This window comes from Acanthopagrus latus, chromosome 4 (assembly GCF_904848185.1).
Source record: "Acanthopagrus latus isolate v.2019 chromosome 4, fAcaLat1.1, whole genome shotgun sequence".
NCBI lineage: Eukaryota > Metazoa > Chordata > Actinopteri > Spariformes > Sparidae > Acanthopagrus > Acanthopagrus latus.
The window spans coordinates 12,661,267-12,684,096 of record NC_051042.1 but is presented as its reverse complement, the minus strand read 5'-3'; the positions used below and the strand labels follow the sequence as shown (position 1 = coordinate 12,684,096).

Genomic DNA, 22,830 nt, shown 5'->3' with positions numbered 1-22,830 from the left:
CGTTCAGCAGAGCAATGCCAACAATTTTTGGTCATAAATTAGCAGGAATATTTTTTCAGTATCTGGACGGATTGTAGCTCCCTGTGAACATGCCCAAGCAAAAGGATGGACGTATATATATATATATATATATATATATATATATATATATATATATATATATATATATATATATATATATATATATATATATATATATATATATATATATATATATATTTCTGAACCATATACCTTTTTTTCACATAAACATTACACGAAATGAGAAGGCTTGCCAAGATCACTGACAATGTTGGCAGACACTGCAGTTCCATGAAGCGTTGCAGGTCCCTGTAGCTCATTGTTTAAAACTGTATGACCTGCACACAGTATTTGCTGTATGAGGAGTCAATACAGGGTCAATATATCAGTGAGTTTGTTTTCATTTTTTTGTGCCCAAGGATCGATTAATGCAGCTTTAAAATTAAAGGAACCAGTGGAGGTTTTATGTGAGAGCATTCAGAAAATCCAATTACATTGTTCTATTTCAATGTTCTATTGAACTGTGCAAAATAACTAAAAATGGCTTAAATTGAAGTATATGGAATATAAACACGTGCCGGCACTGTTCAAGTGCAAGCAACCGAGGAAAGATTTTTCCTCAGCTTTATTAAAGCCCTGCAGTCTTTATTGTATACTGAACCCTATAGCTGAGCTCCACTCCACCTTTTTACTGATGCCTATGGCAGCCATCCATTCGTACAGCACATCTTTGTAGTGATGAGTGAAAACACTTCAGCAACCGCCTGCCATGACCCTACTTGTATGTCTGTTTTTTCCGTTCCATGTCAGCAGCCGCCTTTCAGGGACTGTATAGAATGTTGCATGGATTGTATCTCCCATACAATCGGGTTGATGTTAATATTAATTCCACTGGAGATTACATATTGTGTCTCCAGACGGTGATATTTTAGCTGTTTAGCCAAGATGCTCCTGCCTTGAAAATGAAATACTGTGGCTGCTGTCAGTTTTACTTCAATTGATTCAATTGAAGGCACAGAAATAATTCAAATTTGATTTCATTCAGAGCTAAAATAAAGATTTCTCATCCCTCTTTGTGCCCCCCACCGAGTAAAGTAATATTCCACACACGGTGTAGCTAAAGAAATAAACACCAAAACATGGTTTGCATTATTCTTTTCTCTCTCTTTTTTTATGACCTAAACTGTAGTTCATTGCAGCAGAGGCCTGTAATTCTTCTCACAGAGGAGGCCAGGGAAAAGAGAGTCAGCACTGCCATCACACCTTTATTTCAAACGCTCACTAAATGTGACTGGTGCAAAAAGCCTTTTGTTTCAAAGCATCACTCCCACAACAAGTGCCCAACCACACCGGATGATAAAGACAAGGCAAATAAAAATAAAAATATATATATCAGGCGTTAGCAACTACAGGAAATGACAGATGTGATTATACCGTAACCACAGTGAACATGACAATATAGCGAGCATTACCATGTCCATGCCAACTGCAGAAAGGCCCGTGTTCTTAACATCCTGAGCTTATCCTCGTTACAGGCACAGACGCGGTTTAAAATTGGCCGCAGCAAGCAAGCCGGTGACAAATCTAAAAAAAATTATTTGTCGGGCGACACCAACCCAAGAGAATGAAAAATGTTCTAGAAAATATAGTTTATGTTTGCTGTTCTGAGACTCGTCCGGTCAACGAAAGGGCCATCATTTCTGTTCCTGTTAAAAGAATAGACTTTGGCTGATAAGTCAGCAGCACCCAACAGCCACCGAGATTTATTTCCCCAACACGAGCGCCGAGATGGGGGAGGGGAATTGACTTTTTCTCGAGGTGGAGCAGTGGCGGGGAGTGAAGCACTCTCAGTCTGCATGTCAGAGTGAGACGGCTGCAGCGGTGGCCTGTAGTTATCTTGGCCACAGTGCAAGAAAAAAACACCAACCCCCTCCCCCCCTCCCATATCCCCTAAGACGTATGCAAACAAGCATGGAATGTGCACACACACCGCAACACAGAGGCTTTCTTTTTTTCTCAGAGTGTTGGATTTAAAAAAGTCTTTACTTCACTTTAAAACCACGGAGCAACACAAACAGATGGCCGCAGTCATGAGGTCAAATCGCCGCATTAAAAAATCAAGTAATTATTGTTCAGGTGCTTACATGCATGTAGCCGACCAATGTGTTGCTGATGCTGTAGCTGAACAGAATAAAGCTGCACATGCGAATTGAAACCACAGCAATAACTGTATCCGAAGCTCATAACAATGTGGTGGTTGTGTTTTATCGACTGCTACTGGTTATGTATTGCCTAACTGTTAGAAGGTCAAATATGAATCAGTTTACTTGTTGGTTTAATCTGCTGGATCTGATCTGCAAACACCTTAAATGTTTATTTTCATAATCAATCAGTGTGCCTATTGTTATCTTAATAAATCAATTTAGCATTTTCTTTGTTGACCGTATCACCATTGATTATTTTATGTACTATGTCTCAGACTAACTGCTTGTTGGAGGTAAACTCAGGCAGCCATTTTCTCTAGTCTGTGGCCCAACAGGTAAATTATATATAAATTAGGTCTACAACCTAGCGATAGCAGAAGGGGTGTAATCAACGAGATATGAAGGCATCAAAAATGCATTTTTGGATGAATTAGATGGAAACACTTTGAAATATCAAAGAAATACAAAACTGCAAAACAAAAGAAATTGACTATTCTTCAGGCTCTTTTTTGACCATTTGAAAATATGTAGGATTCTGACACTGTTTGAATGTTTCTTTGGTCTCCTGAAAAGACCAAATACTGACAAGTATTCTCTGTCTACCCAAAGCATTATTGACTATATTGAACTCCCCTATGTTCGAAAACTATTTAAAAAAACATCAATGAGATGCAGCATTGCACTGGGGACATGTTCCGTCATTACAACGAACAAGAGTAGTTAATGTGGAGTCGATTCTGTGTACTCACTAGTACACCAAATGTAGACGATTAAAGGTCCCCCGCAACTGCACCACTATTGATGTTTGGACTGTGTTTGAGTTGGCTGTTTACGGATAGGCTAGTGCTTTATTTTAACAAAAAATAACGATGCATTTGTTACTTTTCTTTTTCTTTTTTTTTTTGATTATTTTGGTCATTTCTTGGGATGTGTAGACAGGAAGGTAACGCTTCATATGAGGGTCCTTACAATAAGCATTAATTAATGCCCTTAAGGTCATTTCTAAGGTGCTATTAACCATAACTTTTTTTTAATAAGTGTATAACAAAGGATATATGGTCAGTTAACATGTATTTGTAATACTATCAAAACTCAGTGTTTCATTAATATTCTTCAGCAGTCTATAAAATGCTAACAAGATGCTTGTAAGTGCTTATAAATGATTAATAATTATAAACTGAATGTGTTTATAAAAGCTTATATCGTCCTATTAAGGTTAATAAACATTTTATATGCTTTTAATAGCCTTATTATCTATTAACTAACACTATTCACAAGGATCTTAGTGTAAAGCACTGCTACACTGTCTTATTTATCCTCATTTATTGTATATATGTGCTAATATATTCATTAGCACTGGAGGTTCTTGTCATATTTTCAAACACTGACACAACATTCTAGTTATCCAGCTGCGTCTCCGAGGCACAGTGTCTGTGTACAGGTCTTGTCAAACACAGATGGCCTGTGAGGTCTCAAAATCAGCACAAATGATGCTAAAAACAAGACACGCAACAAACGTATGCAAATGTAATGAATCAGTAATGTGTTGAATGAATTAGCAAAATGACATTCAGTTCATCAGACAGCCCGCTCAGTAGCCACAGGCTTCTCTTTCTCCATTACGATGTGCGACTTGCCAGATTTCATATCACTTCATATTTCACTCAATCAATTTCACACTCGCTGGATCAACTGCAAACTGGCTGTGATCAGTAATTATCTTGTAAACATGTGTGTTTTGTTCATATTAAACATGTTTTTGTTTATTTGTTAGTCGTTATCATTGCATTTAATGCAGGAACATGACATACTACTGCTGACTGGGCGTATTAAGCAGCGGAGTGTTAATGAGGTCTTAACTGTGATCATATCAGTATTAGAATATCATATCACACATGAGATTAGCATGCTTACTGCTGAACATGTGACTTTGTTGTCTGATAGCAGAAGTGCAAATTGAGATGTTTACTCTTTTTTTTTTTCTTTCTTCTGTGACTTGGTTGGAGTAATCCCATTGTACATAAAACAGTTCAAATCCCCCTTTACAACTCTGAGGGGACATGCTAAACATGCCGCCAAGAAAAGAAAATCTAAATGTGACGGCAAAGCAAGTTGTTCAATAATGTAACATTTCTCGCTACATCACATCCTGATTGATGTATTATCTTCCTCAGTTTGACTTGTGTGGAGGAGTGTTAACATATTCCTTCTCATATTCAAACCGTGAGATGGGAGATTCTTTTTCTGGATGTGTTGCCTAATTGTTTGACTGGTAGACACAGTTATTTAGGTCTCTGCTTCGTAGACTGCCAAGGTTGCTTCCCTGTTGTGCATGAACGTCCAAGCGGACACATTATGCTAGTTGAATGTAGAGTAGAATGTCGCTGCTTGCAGCGCACAACACTGACAAGACTCTAATCATCCGACATTGTAATTTAAGTGCTCTGAGATACTCTGCTTTATATTACAGTCTCCTTGCTATGCACACCCTGATCGAGACATTTGTTACCTTAGCACTTTTCCAGCAAACTCATTATAACAAATGAATTTGGCAAATCACAGTGGTGTCAAACATGATGCCAGTGGCTGCTAGTGCAGCAGCAGAAAAGTAAGGGTGGGTGTGTTTTTATGTTGCTGGCAGGATTTAAGATGTAAGTGGCTAGTGCTTTCAGTGGCTATGAATACATGTTGAGCGTGCCTGGATGGATTTAATCCACACAGTGTTGCACCAACAGGAAGGATATTTGAAGAAAATAGTGTTTTTCTTCTGCAGTAAGTATGCCACGTAATGCAGCGCATTGTTCAGATTAAATGTTCTATGAAGAATGCATGCGGACAAAGCCATAATCACTCCGTGAGTGGTACAATCGCATGCTACCAGCTGAATTATGCATTTTTCATTGAGCATTCCAGTGGACATGCAAACAGAGCTGTTTCATTGACAGCTGATAATTGCTATCAGCGTGTCTGTCACGTCTGACGTTTTCTTCTCTTAGGTGGTAGTGCAGGGTTGTTGTAATTCCAGCCATACAAAATGAGCTCCTGCCAGTGGGATGCCTCATCCGATCTGATTCCCCAGCAGAGGCTCATCGCTCCACAGCCTCTCTCCACCACGGCTGGCGTGGCAGCCCGGCTGGTGCAAAACCAAGCCACATGTAGTCTCATTTCTACTGATTAAGTCAGCCACTCATCCTCACCGGAGAACATTTTCACTTCAGTTAACAATTTTTACAGTTTAGAAAACACCTGTCATAATAAACTTGTTTCTTCTTGCTCACGGTTTGATGGGAAGAGCTGATTAGCAGATAACTTGACTTGGAAGAGTTAGAGAGCGACAAGGAGAATACTTACATCTAAGGACCCAGAAGGTGAGGCTAATGTTTTTTGCACCAGGCAAAAGTGCTTTGCTCCTGGCAAAGGCATTAACTGCACCGATGAATGCTGTCTGCATATTAACTGCACTTAATAGCAAAGCTTGACACAATGCTGTCACAGTGTATAATTTCACAGCATGTATTATATGTTTGGTATACAATGTATTCATTCACATACTTGTGGGTTACCGTTATAATGGGCAGAAGATAATAAGAAGTGACAGCAACACATCAGCACTACTGTGTAGTGGTGGAAGGTAAAGGGTGTACTGTACGTGTGTGCCTGTCTATTTTTATCTCGAGCACAAAAAAGGCATATCTAATCTGAAATAACAGAGTAACGACTTTCTTGTGGACACATGAATTGTGAGATAATTAATAATGCCATAGTTACGCAGGGACAATAAGACCTCTTCACACTCTTGGATCACGCCATTCGTCAGAGACTCTGGTGTGATGATTGGGTGGTAATAGTGTCACTTATGAATGAGTAAGAAATTATGCATTTGAAACTCTTTTAAAAGGCAGTAAAAAAACTATGGAATATTTTTGCATGAAGTTGCCATAAAACATAACGCTCATTGGTTAATTGTTTGTCAATATGTTTTTTAAAAAATGCGCGTAGAGTAGCAAGATGATTTCTTTGCTTGCCAGCGGATACATTTCACAGGCTCTTTTTTCAGCATTCATTTTCTGTATACATTTCTCATTGGCACCCATCGGCAGGCTCACTTTCTTTGAGTGTGACTCTTGAGTGTCAGCGTGACCTTTCCTGAAAGCGAGTCCCACTGTCATCAACGGAATCTGCTCCTTCTTTTCAGATGTTCACAACTGAGGTTTTTTTTGTCTATTAGATAAAAACTTGTCAATGAGTGAGGGCGCTTACGAGAAATTCACAGGCTGTGTTCAAATGGCCCTGCTCATTTTTCATTTTCACTCTCCAGAGTAGATGCTTCAACTTCTTTGAAGACTGGAAATCTGGGACAATCCAGGGTTAGAGAGCTAACAAAAAGCTTGTTATATTCCACTGAAGAACCGTCTTGTCAATTAATAGAAGCTGCTCATGTGTTTTGTTTTTTGTTTTTTTTTCTTTTGCCATCAAATGGTACAATACAAATAGAGGAGAGCTGCAAGTTATGTTTTTTATCAAGTAATGTAGTGATAATTTCTTTATTAATTGCTCGGTTTATGATAAGTGAAAAAAAAAATCATGAAACACAGCCAACATAATTTCCCAGAGCTCAAAATGACCTTATTGTTTTATTGTCTGTTTCATCTGACCAACAAAACAAATTCCAGAGATATTATTATGTATTGTTACCCACCTAAAAAAGTTCTTGCATTGAGCTGTTGACATCTTTAACTACACCGTGTCACTGTTTTATGCCGTTACTAAATCCTGTTCTTTCTTTTTTCTTCTCGTTGCAGAGAACACAAACAGCAGATGAACTATGAATGCTGAACACAATGATCTCCTCCCTCCAGCGCCAGACAATGAGAGGTCGTAGGCTGAAGGGGGCGCTGTCCAACCCCCTCTTTGTGCTGCTTTTGGCCCTTCAGATCCTGGTGGTGGCTGGACTGGTTCGTGCTCAGACCTGTCCCTCCGTCTGCTCATGCAGTAACCAGTTCAGCAAAGTCATATGCACCCGCCGCAGTCTACGAGACGTCCCAGATGGCATTTCCACCAACACTCGCTACCTGAACCTCCAGGACAACCTCATTCAGGTCATCAAGGTGGACAGTTTCAAACACCTGCGCCATCTGGAGATCCTGCAGCTGAGCAAGAACCACATCCGCAGCATTGAAATTGGCGCCTTCAATGGGCTGGCCAGTCTCAACACCTTGGAGCTCTTTGATAATCGGCTCACGACAATCCCCAATGGAGCATTTGAGTACTTGTCAAAGCTGAAAGAATTGTGGCTACGGAACAACCCCATCGAAAGTATACCATCGTATGCCTTCAACCGGGTCCCCTCGCTTCGAAGGCTGGATCTAGGCGAGCTCAAGCGTCTCTCCTACATTTCTGACGGAGCCTTCAAGGACTTGAGCAACCTGCGCTACCTGAACCTGGGAATGTGCAACCTCAAGGAGATCCCCAACATCTTACCTTTGGTCAGGCTCGAAGAGCTTGAAATGTCAGGAAACCAGATCTCTGTTATCAAACCCAGCGCATTTACAGGATTAGTCAACCTCCAGAAGCTGTGGATGATGCATGCCCAGATCCAGACGATCGAGAGGAATTCTTTTGATGACCTTCAGTCACTGGTGGAGCTCAACTTGGCTCACAACAACCTTACCTTTCTACCACATGACCTCTTCACACCATTGCATCGTCTGGAGCGGGTCCATCTCCATCACAACCCTTGGAACTGCAACTGTGATATCTTGTGGCTCAGCTGGTGGCTGAAGGAGGCAGTGCCTGCCAATACCAGCTGCTGCGCCCGCTGCCATACCCCTACAGTCTTTAAAGGTCGCTACATCGGGGAATTGGACCACAGCTACTTCCAGTGTGATGTTCCTGTCATTGTGGAGCCACCCAGCGACTTAAATGTGACAGAAGGCATGGGTGCAGAGCTTAAATGTCGTACAAGCTCGCTGACATCCATCAGCTGGCTTACACCAAACGGCTCGTTGGTGACACATGGGGCTTATAAGGTGCGTTTGTCTGTTCTCAATGATGGGACACTGAACTTTACGAGCGTCACAATGCAGGACACTGGGACTTACACCTGTATGGTTAGCAACACAGCAGGCAACATTTCTGCCTCCGCTGTGCTTAATGTCACCTCTGTGGAAAACAGCGGGGTGACCTATTTTACCACAGTCACCGTGGAGACCATTGAGACCCCGGGGGATGACAGCCAAACACCACTTCCACCATTCGGCTGGGTTTCATCCTCAACGACAAAAGGTACTCCTGTATCTACAAGGACCACAGAGCGGACTTACACCATTCCAGTCCTCGATCGGGACGGAGAGGAAGCCCTCAACGGCCTGGATGAGGTGATGAAAACTACCAAGATCATCATCGGCTGCTTTGTGGCCATCACTCTTATGGCTGCTGTTCTGCTGGTTATTTTCTACAAGATGAGGAAGCAGCATAATCAGCAGGATCCTGATGGCCCTGCCTCCTCCATGGAGGTCATTACCGTGGAAGAAGAGCTAGCTGGTGTTGCTGCCATGGAGAGACACCTTTCTCTGCCCCCTCTGGAGCACTACAACCACTACAACACCTACAAGAGCACTTACCACCACCCACCAATGCTCAGTACCATACACAGCTCAGCCACACAGGAACCTTTACTGATTCAAGCCTGCTCAAAAGACAATGTACAAGAGACCCAAATCTGATCTTGAATTTGACTAGTAATCCAGTATCAGCAGTTTCATATATGGGAGTACAATGGACCAAAACGGGAAGATAAAAGAAATCAAAGTGACGTTGACTTGACAAAGTTGATGTCGATAATTGCGAAAAATCAGCATTCGGCAAAGGGACGACATATGATACTTTAACAAGTGTCTTTACAAAAACAAAGATTATTTATTAAAAGTATGTCTAGTGGCTAAATGAAGAAAAACAATTTGTGATAGCTTTTTAGCTCATTTTATTTCTCTCTCTATCTCTCTGTGTAATACTGCACAAGGGAAAGAATGGTTCACTGAAGGCATATAGAATGTATGGAAAGGACAACATGTGAAACAACCGTGGAAAATGGCCTCACACTAAAATGAATGCAATGCAATTTATTACTTTGAATTTTACCTGATAATTACATGTCGTGTTAAAGGGCATTGCTCAAGTATTTATAAGCATTTAATTGCAAGTTGTTCAACACGCCATGTCCAATTTGGCGGCGCTTTATGAGAGGCAAAACATAAAAGGGGTTTATTTTCATTGCCATCATATTCTAGCTGTCACTCAACACAAAATGAGATCTTTTAATGACACAGCTCTGGATGATATCACAGTGAAGCCAGCATGCCTGAGGAGCGGAGCAGCCAAATGAGTAAATGTGCATTTCCCCCGTGGCTCCTAGCAGCCATACATCCTTCACTTTAATTAAGATTAAGTTTTAGCTCCCACTCCTCCTCCTACCTTTACCACTTCTTTCCTTCCTCCTCTCTTCTCCTATCTCTCGAATTTTTCCATCATCCCCGTTTACCCCCGCTCAGATTTCTCCACTTCTCCTTGTCCTCCGTGTCCTCTCGCCTCTTTGATTGTCTCTCCGTCACTTAGCTCGGGCACGTTCCTCACCCCTCGCCATGTCTCATTTGTCTTGCTTTATCCGCCGGCGTGTGCCGCACGATGGCAGAATATTACTTGGGAAAATGAAGGGGAGCATAAGGCTGCGGTGTGTAGCCTCCCTGTTAACCCAGTAATGATCTACGTCCACTCAGTGTCCCGTTACCTTGCCATCACCCCAGGGTCACACGAGCTTGGGCACTGATAGTCCATCTGTTATACAGATAAAGAGGCAAATGAGGTGGCTTTGTAATGTAGTGTGACCCTGTCAGACAAACACAGACGGGGCTAACATAGTCACTGAAGCAGCTAGGAACCTGCAACAAAATAAGGGGAGATGGGTTATAGCTCATTAATCTGTATCAGCAGTTCATTTGCAGACTAACAGAGGAAAGCTGATAACAAAACAGCACGAGACTCCACTCCTCGCTGTGGCCAACATCTAACCGGGGATGGAGGCCTTTGATATTGAAGCGACCCCTGCTCGGTCTCATTTTCGTCAGAGAGAAACACACACACACTTTGATGCTGCATCATTTATAGACCATCGAAACATTGTCTCTCCCGTAGTCTGTCTACGCTTTGCCTTTTTCATTTAGGCCTTTCAAAGAGGACGGCTTAAGGAAGTAGGAGGTAGGGATGAAATAGTGAAGAACGGTGGGTGGGGAGGGAGGGTGGGGAGAGGAGGGGGAACCAGACCCGCAACGGTCATGAGGGGTCTTCAAACAGAGATATTGCAGATATGAAGGGAGAGGAGTGAAAAAAAAAAAAGATAAGGAATAAGGAGGCAAAACTAGCCATCAGACTGTCGCCATGGAAACAGTGACCTTGTGGAGAAAGTAAGAAGAGGTAGATATGCCTTTCGCTTTGGTCTGTCTCAGTGCAACAAGCATATTTTCCCAGCGGCGATTTCATAAATGCGACTTGTTATGGACGAACCTGGCACAGTGGAATGCATATTTGCTAATGGTTTGGACAGGAATTGACCAACACATGACGTCTCCTTTGCAGAACAACACACCGCCTCGGTTATTCAGACGAGATAAATCACCACATGATGTGCAAAAAAAAAAAAAAAGCAGCAGCGTTGCTGTCCAGCATCTCCGCTCGCCTCACTAGTTTTCTCATCTCTTTGAACACAGGTAGCTTACAATATGAGCCGAATAAAGCACTGTCACAAACAAATTCACACGCCTCTGATCAGTCAGTCTGCTAAACGTATTCTCTGATTTTCTACGGTGATGGTAACGATGAACAAAAAAAAAACAGCGGGAGCTAAATATACATTTAAAGACCGAGAATGTCTGGTGAGGTGGAGACAGATGAAGCTGTAAATGGAGCAGGAACAATCGAAACAGAAGCCCCATTCATCGCCTGCCTTTCATCGAGTGTTATGAATGACGAGGATGGTATCGCTAATGGCAGCGTTAATGAGTGAACCCTTCTTTCCCTTTCCACTGTTTTTCTTTTTCAATGCTCAATTCCTTTTCAATGCTTTTGGTGGCTTAATGATTCAATGTTGATGCTGGCTACAGTGAAAAAAAAAAAAAAAAGGTTGAGATTTTTATATATATATATATATTTGGAGATGAGGGTTGTGAGTTATTCAGAATGAATGGAAGATCTCTGTGTTGGTATTTACAGGAGCAGGACGGCTTTATGGAGGAGATATGTTTGAATGCCAGAATGAAATTAAGACGGAGCTGCAGAATGTTGGACTTGAAATACCAGCAGAGTGAGCTTGATTTTTGTGCAAAAACCCCTAAACCAGGGTGATCAAATCGTGTGTTATTCTGCCAACTGTCTATGTACGGGGAGGGTTACTGTATGTGGGGAATATTCTCTCTCATTTTTGGAGAGAATGATCATCAAATGGTTAAATTTCTACAAAAAAAAAAAAATATTTTCAAAAACACAATGCAAAAAAAAAAAAATGTTCAGATCATAATTTTACATGTGCTTCAATTGTTAAAAAAAAGACAAAAAAGCGAAACAAAAACATGAAAAGAAGAAAAAAAAAAACAAGAGACTGTGCTTGTAAGGAGTCCAACTAATTTCTCTGAGGATGATGTTCAATTATTGATACCTGAGATTGTAGTTCATACTGTACATGAATACAAATAAAAATTGCAATTCTTTTTTTTCCATTAGATTTCATAGAACACATTATTCACAGAGACGCTGTCGCCGTTTTGCCGCCTTTGTCCCATTTGCACATGAACACTTGTATAGAAGTATTCAAACAAAAAGGATTACTAAGCAGCTCCCAGAACGCTGAACTGAGAAGAAAAATGCTGTGAAGAAATGCACTGTAGCTTATTTTATGAGGTCAGGAGAGGGAAGTAGATCTCTCCAAGAGGAAAAGGAAGTGATCTTTCTGTATTATACATGGGAAGTTGGATTCTTTTATCCAATTTGAATCACTCCATCTGTCTGACAGAATCATTTGATTCACGCGGGCAAATCTGAGAATTTCATAACCAAGAGCACAATGGGCTATTCCTGCTCTCTCTGCTGACTCAATATGATGAACAAAGAACCTCATAGAACCTCGGAGAACATTGTCAGAGCCAAAAAAAAAAAAAAGAAAAAAAAAAAGCAACTCTAATAGCCTACACTACTCTCGCTGGCAAAATGTACTTAATATTGAATCAATTAAACTGAATCTCGTCTGGAAACAATCACGATTCGCGCAAAAGGAGACAACAATTCAGTGACGAGACTGCTTTTCACTCTGACATCCCCGCTACGCAAATAGCGCAAAATGGCTTACAGTCACAGTTGCCTTCAGGATTGCTCCATTTCATTCACAAAGTACATGATGGCTGCCCAGCAAGATGTTGCGAGGCAATGTGGTGCAGGCTTCATTCAGACGCTTATTTCTGTGCGTCTGTGTGGTCGGTATTGATCGCAGGACAAAAAGAATCAGGAATGTATTCACTAACTGATGAAGGAGATAACACACTCAGCCTCGATGAAATGATGCCGGACTCCATTCTAATCAGCAATCTCATTAATCCAGGCAGGAAGAGCATGTTCAGTGTATGTGGGAGACGGCAGTATTTTTACCAGCAGTGACTCAAATCATCCTTTATTTCTTCTGGGACAAGCTGTAGGTTTTGATTTCGGCACATTATTTCAGATCCCTATATTTTCAGAACGTTTGCGTCTGTGTTAGCACGTCATACTCGCATCCCTGCATCCAGAGAGGTTCCAGTGCTTGTGAGCATGTTCTGACAAGGGGGTGCAGGAAGGGGTTGGGGAGGGGGGGAGTACAGTGAAGAAGAAGGGCTGCTCCTCTGTTTGCTGCGAGGCTGTGAGTGGTGCATTGATGTGGTGGTGTGAAGCAATGGTCATGTAAAACCTTGACAACTAGCTGCAGAACAAAACTGCATTTCTTAAAATTTATATCTGGACAGGCTAACGAGAAGACTGGAGGTGACTGGATCTAACGCCCGTCATCACACCCTGACTACCCACAGTTCCACTATCCTTTGCAAATCACTGCTGTCCAATGTCTCATTGAAGGTTTCTTCAATCTGTCCCTCTATATAATAAAGATGATGCAATTAGTGTCTTAGCACTCTCTCTAGAATCTGACACCTTCACACTGATAGTACTTTCCTGTGAGCTCATCTCTTCAACCCTTTTTTTGTGGTTTCTGCTGTCTGATGAAACATATTCACCTTCAGTCCTCCCTATGCATATGCTATAGTAGCAGCGCCAATTTACTGGTCTATTCTGTCAAGCTGGTGATGTTTGACCTGCGAAGCCTGAGCTTGTTGCTAATGGTACTCACTGACTGGCTGATGGATCCTCCTCACTGAGGTAAACAAGGTGATACATTGTTGAGTAGGCAAGCCGTGGACATTCAACAATTTCACATTTACTTTTGTTGCAGTTTTTGGTTAGGTATGGGCACAAAAAACACTTTAGGCTGTAGAAGGATAATATATGGCTTTAAAATGCCTATTTGGGTCTAATAAAAACACACAGTTCTGCCACCATAAACTCAACCGGAGATGTGCAGACTTCACGGAAATAAACGTGTTTAATGTCGCGACAGAAATGGCCGGAAATAGTGCAGACATCTCCTTAAACATATAGCATGATGTCAGGCTAACTCTCAGAACACAAGTGTACCTTGTAACTCCAGCAAGTGGCTTGACAGCCTTCTCGTCTGTAGCACCGCCACCAGCCCCTCCCTCTCTTGATATCAAAGTATGGTAATTAACGTTTAATGTGGAATTGATATGACAAGTTTGATAAGAACTGATAATATGGTGAGAAGTCCATAGACACATACAAACGTGAATGCATCAGTGGTTTGCGGGAACGCTGACGCCTACATTTCGCCCAGGCGACTAGGATATATTTGGCTATTTAGAGACTGTTTTGAGCTCGGATTCAGCAGTAATGCCGATAGTTGTGGTGATGAATTAGAAAACATTTTATTCTGGCGACTGAGCTGGTGTAAGCATTATTACAAATTCAATGATCCCACATCCCGCACTTATAAAATACCAATCTTTCCCCTCCAAGTAATTGTCATACCAGTTAATTCCTTTCCAGTTAAACACTTCACACCTCCAGCCACACCCTCCGGTATAAAGAGAGACGAGGCAAAAGAGGACGGAAAGTGGACTGATAAGACGCAGGGTCGAGGTGAGCACCATGACAACGTGTTATTACCCAAACATCACTTGCATAATAATGTCACTGGCAGCGTCATGGTGCGTTCATTATTTCAGAGTGTATCTGGGAGGAGGAAAAAAAAAAAGGTTTGTAGAACTTGGCTCACAGCCAACTGTTGTTTCTGAGGTCTCTGTCCCTCTTCGGGTTACTCACGTCACTAAAACTAACATTAGTGAATCTGGATAACCGCTATGATGAGCCTGGTTGTCATCCATTTCTATTAACAATGGGAGAAGAAGAGGCAATTATGCCATGCTATGTAAGCTATGTTACAAGCCACACAATCAGAGCAATGAATTCATTTTATGCCCGTGGGGGAAAAAAAGGCTGGAGTAATAGCCAACTAAGTGAAATGGCAACAGAATCCCACAACTAGGATGTTGAGTAGGACATCAGATACTTGGGCCGTGAAAGAAAATTAGAGAACGGGAATGCAAATGCTAAATGTGAGGTGTGTTAGTCAGCTACTGTAAATGTGGATGCATGCAGACAGTGTAGTATAAGGTGTTGTGAAGGTAAATAAATAAATAAGAATGAGACAAAGAGCTAAGCAAAGCAAAAGGGGTTGCAGGCGTTGGCAGGGGGAAAGAGAGAGAGAGAGACCTGCGCTGGATGCTGGGACTTTCATATCCTCTGCAGCACTGGGCACCGGTGCTCTAGATCTGGCAGGGCACTGCAATCAGGCTCTTCTGACACCTTAAAGACAGCATAGGTACAACCTGACATGGCACCCAAACGAGCAGACTAGGCCCCTGCCTAGTCTGCTTGATGTGTTTTAAACAGACATGATCTCCAAAACAGATGCTCTGATTTTCAGGTCCATTTACTTGCGAGTGCAAATGTCCCCTTTAAGAAAAGCACCATTCAGAAAGTCCAGTTCTAAGAGAAGACAGCAGGTTAAACGGACCACCGGCAAGCTGTGAAACAGATGGTCGTCCCCCCACCCCACCACCCCGACTGCTGTTGTCTATAATCAAGCATCTAATAACACCTGACACATATGAGAGGCGGACAGAGGGAAAGAAGGAGAGTGTGCCAACAGGTAGCACGCACAGACTGAAAGGTGTGAGGTAGAAAGAAAAAAAGGGTAACTTCTGGACTGTGCTGGTGGCTCAGATGCCTCGGGGGACAAGCCTTGTAACTGGATCAGCTTGGCTGTAATCAGGCTCGGAGGCTTGGGTGCTAGTTGTATCCCTTCTCCCTTTTCACAATAAGCATCCAATGAAGTAGAAATGTTCAACAAATTTAGTCTGAAAGGGCAAGAAGAGCATTCTTTACAATGCCCAGTGCTTGATGCCATTTTATTTTTTACCCCAATTTTATGAGATTAAGTGCTGTATAGTCCTACACCAACCTTTCATTGGGATTACTATGCAATCCAGCAACTTCATTTTGTGTTGAGAAGTTGTAGGGACATAAGGGCTCAGATGAACATTTTTTTAAATGGTCTTCAACACGTGCAATTGTATGCAATGCAATGCGGGGAACATACGAGGTCAGAGCAGATTTTTATGGCAAGGGGAAAAAAAAAATGCATAATGGCACATTAAATCAGTCTTTATTTGTATACTGCCAATTCACAAAAAAAGTAATCACATGACATGATAGAAGCATGCAAACATTTGCATCAAACCCAAACTGGATGATGTCCAAGATGAAAAGGGGAGGAGAACTCAGAAACTACTGTAGCAGCAACACCACCCTACAAGGCACTATTGATCAACAAATAAGACTAAGATGATCTAAAAAAAAAAAAAGATCAGGCTGATCAAGGTAGTTAATCAGTTCATCTAGTTATTTATGTTGTGATTTCTAAAATCACAATATAAGTTGTTGCTGTTTTTCCAAAAGTGATGGAGAGAAAACTGGCCATTTTGCAAAGTGTTAGGGAGACTAAGGGATGTCCCAAGTGTCCTTCAGTGGAACAAGTCTACATCAATTTAGAAATACGGATTAAAGAAAATGCAATAAGTGGTAACAAGGGAAAATACTGTGTGTTTGAAATACATACAAAGCAACTGAATCAGTACTTGTTTCTTATTGGATTATTTAAAAGCATCTAGTTTTGTCTTCAGCAACTGAAGTTTCCAGTCAGAAAAAGTCAAAGAGTCCATGTGAAACAGATGTAGGCCAAGGCCTAAAAAGTGCGCTTCCAGGCGCTGATAGCTGTCTCTCAGTATAGTTTGGCATCGCTCACAGATTTGGCAGCTTTTATGCCCAAAGTAGCTACAGACATTTGTCTGCACAGACTGGATAAGAGAAGGAGCCAAGTGTCTTATGATTTTATGGAGAAGAGGAAAACATTCATGTGGCCTCGATGCTCATTCTGTACACGTATGTGTGTGCATGTCTGTTGGTGTGTGTGTGTGTGTGTGTGGTGTGGTGTGGTGTGGTTTAGTGAGGTACCAGATGCTGTTTCATTTGGTCTGATTAATAGGCTCATTAATGGATTATTTACTACAATATCTGACAGAAGCAAACAGATGAAGAATTGAGCAAAGAAACAGATCAAAGGGTAACAGAATTCCAACTTTAAAGGATTGTTGCAGCAGAGATTTTGAGTTGCAGAAGTTTTATTTTACATTCAATTGTTTGTTCAGCGACAGCTGGAAAATTAGGCGGTAGATGTTTCCAGTAACCACTGATTTGGCAGAGTGGAACATACAGTGTGTGTTTTATGTAATGGAAGATATATACATACGCTATGAAACTGCAGTTACAGTATGAAGCAAAACCAATAGCTGCATGTTGCCTTGACAGCAGGCCATCTTAGTTCAGCTGCAAGACAACCAGTGCTGCAACAAATGATCCAAAAGTAGATTTGAGCAAACTGGCAGCAGAAGCAGCAGAGGCATGTGGTTGCTGCCTGAGACTGATACACGCTCGACATGCCTGTTAGACTTGTGTGGGCTGAAAAAAAAAAAAAAAAAGTGTTGCAGCTTCAGAAAAGAGCTCTCCTTGAGAGAGAGAGAGACAGATAGGGAGAGAGAGAGCAAGAGAGAGAGAGCTTAAAAGCGACATGCTGATGTCAGCCAATGTTGCCCTTTGGGGTGGAAGAAGACATCTGCTTTGCTTAATCTGTAGTAGTCTGTCGTTGTAACTACAAAAAACACTAGCAGGCAAAATCTGACAAGCTGAGCATCATCTGATGAAAAAATAATCATTTTAGTTATTTAGGAGTTGGACTGAAAAGCACAAAGTGCATTCTGAAGAGAGAGGCTGTGAGATTATAATATTTCATCATCGTTTCTTATTTTGTCTTTCTAATATTACAGTATTTTAGACACTGAGCTTTTTCCTAGGCTAGCTGTCCTCATATGCAAACTGGCAACGCGAACAATTCATAATGTTGAGCGGCCTAGTATAGAGCACGCGGCAGCAATTATTTTCCAGGCTTGCATCGAATTCAGAATTGCTTTATTTCAAGGGAGTGCAAGGGAGCAGAAGGAATGTGACCTGGCTGATTGGTGCTGACAAATTGGAAGCGACATGCAAGATTGACACGTTCGGTCGAGGGCAAACTGTGACAGGACCTCGTATGCTGTGCAGATAAATCAGACTGTCAAGTAGCAGATTAAACATAAACACATCATGTAGTCTGTACATTTAAGACTGAAGCGAGTCCCGTTGTGTTGGTGTTGCAGCCCTGGCAGAGTTTCAAGCGACGCTGTCCTTAAAGTGCACCGTGCATCTCGGCTGACAGAGGAAAAGCTGCAGAGGAAGAGAGCACCATGAGCAGATATAACAGTTGTGTCAGTAGGTGTGGTGTTGATTAACGGTTAACATATCAGCCAAACAAAATTCCCAGATATCTTCTACTGCCAGCTTCTTAAATGTGATGGTTTTTTTTGTTTTTTTTTTTTTATTTTTGTATTATGTCAGTGTGAACTAAATATTTCTGATTTTGGAGTGTTGGACAAAACAAGCAATTAAACGCCATTTATGAGCAAACTGACAATTTATTGACTGAAGGATCAATTGATTGACTGACCGATTAATCTGTGAATAAGCATAATTGTTGTTTTCAGCCTTAGGCGTGTACTTGGGATAACACTGGGGACTGTACGGTTGTTGTATTACACCGCCTGTGGGGGCTCGCTGCCGCAGAGGCGGCTGCTGTGAGCTCAGATGCACCACAAGTGTCTTATGCTAAGCATGTGGTTACCTGCGTTGGCAGAGACGGTAGTGGCAGCAATATTCTCTGCCCTTTTCCATGCTTTGATGAGCTGGCAGCCGACTGCTCGGCTGTTCAGGCGTTCAAAATACAGGCTTCTGCTCTGCTCTGGCACCTCCTAATGCGAGAGTGCTATTCTAGCAGCAGCGACGACCAGATCCTCCCCAGTGTTTATGTCTTTATGACGACTAAGCCTAAATGAATTATCGATCAGCACTCCTGCTCTTACATAGTTGATAAATGCCAGACTATCGGTTCAGTAAACTGTATACCAATAGGTCAGACACAGGGTTAGTAACAGAGTGATAGCAACACTGACTTACAGTCCTCCCTGACCACATACAGGGTCTGTGACAGCTTCACGAGTCCCCTTATTCAAGACACTATTACGTTTGGATATTATTAGTTTATTCATACCACATATGGCCCAAATATTACTAGTAGTCATAGATGGCATTAAAGTGTAAAAGATTCAAAAGAAATTCAGGTGAAACATGTAAGACAAACACAATTTCCATTTTAAAAGCATTAAGACAACGCTGCAAATGCAGAATGGCCCAAACTAAAAAAGACAAAAGAACACAAAGAAAATGAAAAGGATTAAAACAGTCCTCTAAAGCACATCTGTTAAAATGTGAGGACTGAATTTGACGATGGCTGGCAGGACATTCCAGCATCATTTCGCCCCGATGGCAGAAGCCCAATCACCTATACTGTATTTGGACTCGCGCCAGGAATTTGAAATGTCTGGGAGGACCCTGCCCGAGAATCTCAGAACACAGTCTGACTTTTAAGGGAATTAAAACATTTGAGAAATGGCCCAGCCTTGTCAGGACTTAAAAGGAATCTGTAAAACCCCCCCAGATCAATTCAGAAGCTGACAGGCAGCTAGTGTTCAGACGTAGGACAGTGGTAATATGGTGCTGTGACGTGCATGCTGCCCAAGCTACAGCTTTGCCACAGCAGGTGGGATATAATAGAAAGGATTAGGGCAATAAAGGCAAGACGACATACATGTGAAGCCACATGGGATGTCAAATATATGAACATGATCTTTGCATTGTTGTGAATCTAGTCAATCCGGCTTCACATTTTAAGCTTAATCACACTCTGCAAGTTAACAATGTATAAACTGGGGGTGTTCACTGGATCTGACCTAAGTTTTGTCCATCTTATTTGAAAAACTATATTTCTAGATGAAAATGTAGGGATTTAGGGTCATTCTCACCACAAAGGAATATGTAACTGTAACCCAGTAAACGCAGGGCCGCAGATTACTGTTACAATTACTGAACTGGTGGAAATGTCCTTGTCTGCACTACGCATTAAAATTCAACAGAACGACTCCGTTATGCGACTTCTATATAATAGCCCTTTCACCAACTATTGAATATTGTTTTTATGTAAATATCAATATTCTAATGCAGCCATGAGCTGTTGCCTAGCAACAGCTGCTGTAAGTAGAGGAAGACAGAGTAGTGGGAGGACAGACGTTGGACAGAATTTTTAAAAAGTAGTGGAGGAATACATGGAATATCAAATAAAGTGCTGTCTTCACTCTGCAACGAAAGAAAAAAAAAAACCCAAAGGAAATTATTAGGGCGGATTCTGAAACTCTTAACAAACACAAGGAAAATGCCAAAGCACTTTAAATGTATGAGAAAGAAATCATCTGCTAATGCATAAAACATATGTTGACTTACATGGGGCATTTTGACCTCCTATGCAAATCTTTGGGCTAAATGTGTATTTTTTTTTTTAAAGGGGCAGCGTTGCAGTGTTATCTAGAATCTGAACACAGCAGGGTAACCACCAACTGCTGCTCTTGTACTCACTGCTAGCTGTCTTTGACGGAGGCCATCTACTTAGGTCAGTTAGCCATGGAGTTAGTGGCCCTGTTATCTGACCGGAGCCTGAGTGGAGTGCGACCTCGGATCACAGGGGGGGGAGTCAGCGCAGCCAACGTGGCTCAGCTGCCTTCCAGTGAACACGGCTTGACACCAGACTGGGACCGAACACGTCCCCAGAGAAGAGGACGATGGAGGTCAGTTTGAAGTACAAAGCTTTGACCAGGAATATGACTCTGGGGGATGCAAGAGTCTGTCATGTAGAGCCGGAATGTCTTTAGGCCTGACTCAGTGAATTGAGGATTTCTTTCGACCAAACCAGACGTGATTGTAAAAATGTCAAATTAAGACTGTTTTGGCAGGTTTTATTGAGTTAACGGCTTTGTTCGGTAACAGAGAGAAACTTGAATGTTGATGGTGTGTGGTTGTGTTTTTTTTCTGTTTGGTAAGGAAAAAGTAAAAGTGTAGTAATCTCCTTGAGGTAGAATAGTGGTACAAGTAGACAGGAAGTGCCAGAGCTGGCCTAGTCAGCATGCTAACCTCAGGAGACATCTCTGCGACACAATACATATACGTCTTTGACTGAACATCGGTGCACTGTTGCGTCACACTCCCAGGCCATATCTTGCAAATTGCTCCCTTAATAAAGCAAACAAGAGCGTTGCTTCCTTGTAATTCCTACGAGTCAAGTCGAACTCTGCTAATTGATAGTTTAATCAATTTTGAACATAAATGAGTTTTTCAATTAGTGGAATAATTCCATAATTTAATTTAGAGCAAATAATTACCAATTATTATTTTCCACACATATTGATTACTGTACAAATGCCCTCTCAGATGGTTTTGCAAACAGTCAGGTTGTGTTCAACTGTGTCTTGACTGCGTCTCGGTGTTTTGACATCGTCTATGTGAGTGATGCAGCTCTCATCAAGGAGGACATTCATCGTTGGGGACAGGCTTGAGGATTTGCCGTGATGTGATTTTCATTTCTATTTTTAACATGCATGACCCCAGTCTCAATGCATCCTTTAAAAAAAAAAAAAAAAAAAAAAAAACTGCTTTAAAGTACAGAACACGCCACTGTGGGTATACTGTACACTTCTACTGTAAATCCATATGCACTGACACCAAAATAATCCCTTTAAAGCCAGAGAGAGAGAGAGAGAGAGAAGGAGAGTAGGTGTACCGCAGAGCGAGAGAAGAGGAAAGTGAGATCAGAACTCGGCGTTCACCTCCAGAACTTGGTGTAAGCACTTTTCTTGTGTTAAAGTCTGGAGACGTGCCAAGCTTTAACCAAAGACCTCATCACCTCTTGAGAGGATTACATGCCTTGACATTTTGACATTTGTATACATACAAATTACATCTCCCTTTCTTTCTTAGTGTTTTTTTTGTTGTTGTTGTTTCCTGCCAAGTGCCCATGCAGAGCTGAGCTTCAGCGCGATCACCTTGAGAAATAAAATACTCACGTCCCTCTCGGTATATTTTGGATGAGTCTGGAAAAAAGAATTTAATCCGTACCCTCATAATAAGTGCACACCAGTTTTTCGCTGGCTAAGGGTTCTTTCTCTATTGCCTTTGGGAGGTAAAAATGTTTTCTGTTCCATTTGTTTGTCTGTTTGTTTGCAGTAATTAGTAATGAAATTTGGTGGAAAATTGAGACCATGAGCCAAGGAACATGAGTGTCTTTTTTAGTTAATATCGCATGGTCGTGAATACAGCTATTGGCAGTTTGGCTCATTACTACTCAACAAATGAACAAGGAAAAATCTTGTTTTCAGTGGTTCAAGACAAGTCTCACTTTTGCATGTTTTCAAAAAAAAACAACACCAAAAAAAACTTCCTCCCACAAATTTGGTCTATTTTTCACTTATTTTGGAGGATAACATATATGAATGAGGCCACAGGAGAGTTGGTCTTTTGTGAACTCCCTGATACAATTTTATCTACAGATGAATTTTAATATTACTAATTGTAACTACATTATGTGGGCATTTCTCCGCTGAAAGAACAATCTACATGGAATAACCTGAGTCACCGTGTTGCTCACACATACAGTCACTGCCGGCAAATGAGTAACTAATTACCGTAACAATCTATCATTTAACCATTTGGTCAGTGGGATAAAGTGACTCATTGCATTTGGCTGCCGTCTCAAATCGATGCACGTGTAAATGAAAGGAGGACACATGCAAACCGACCCATGATCATGACGCAGCGCTGAAGGGAGAGTAACCAGCGAGCGGCCTGCGGAGCTCATCTCCATGTG

The 22,830-nt window shown here is 41.6% G+C and overlaps 1 protein-coding gene and 1 long non-coding RNA gene across 2 annotated transcripts in view; one reads left to right on the top strand and one right to left on the bottom strand.

The window, feature by feature from the left end:
• The window catches only part of LOC119017527 (leucine-rich repeat-containing protein 4C-like), a 43,532-nt gene extending 33,035 nt beyond the window's left edge, over positions 1-10,497 (top strand). The window contains exon 2 of the mRNA XM_037094235.1: positions 7,028-10,497. Within this exon, the coding sequence (XP_036950130.1) occupies positions 7,055-8,950 (1,896 nt within the window). The 5' untranslated portion in view covers positions 7,028-7,054 and the 3' untranslated portion in view covers positions 8,951-10,497. The remainder of the gene's footprint in view (positions 1-7,027) is intronic.
• LOC119017528 overlaps positions 1-22,830 on the bottom strand; it is a 126,801-nt gene that overhangs the window by 60,482 nt on the left and 43,489 nt on the right. The window lies entirely within an intron of this gene.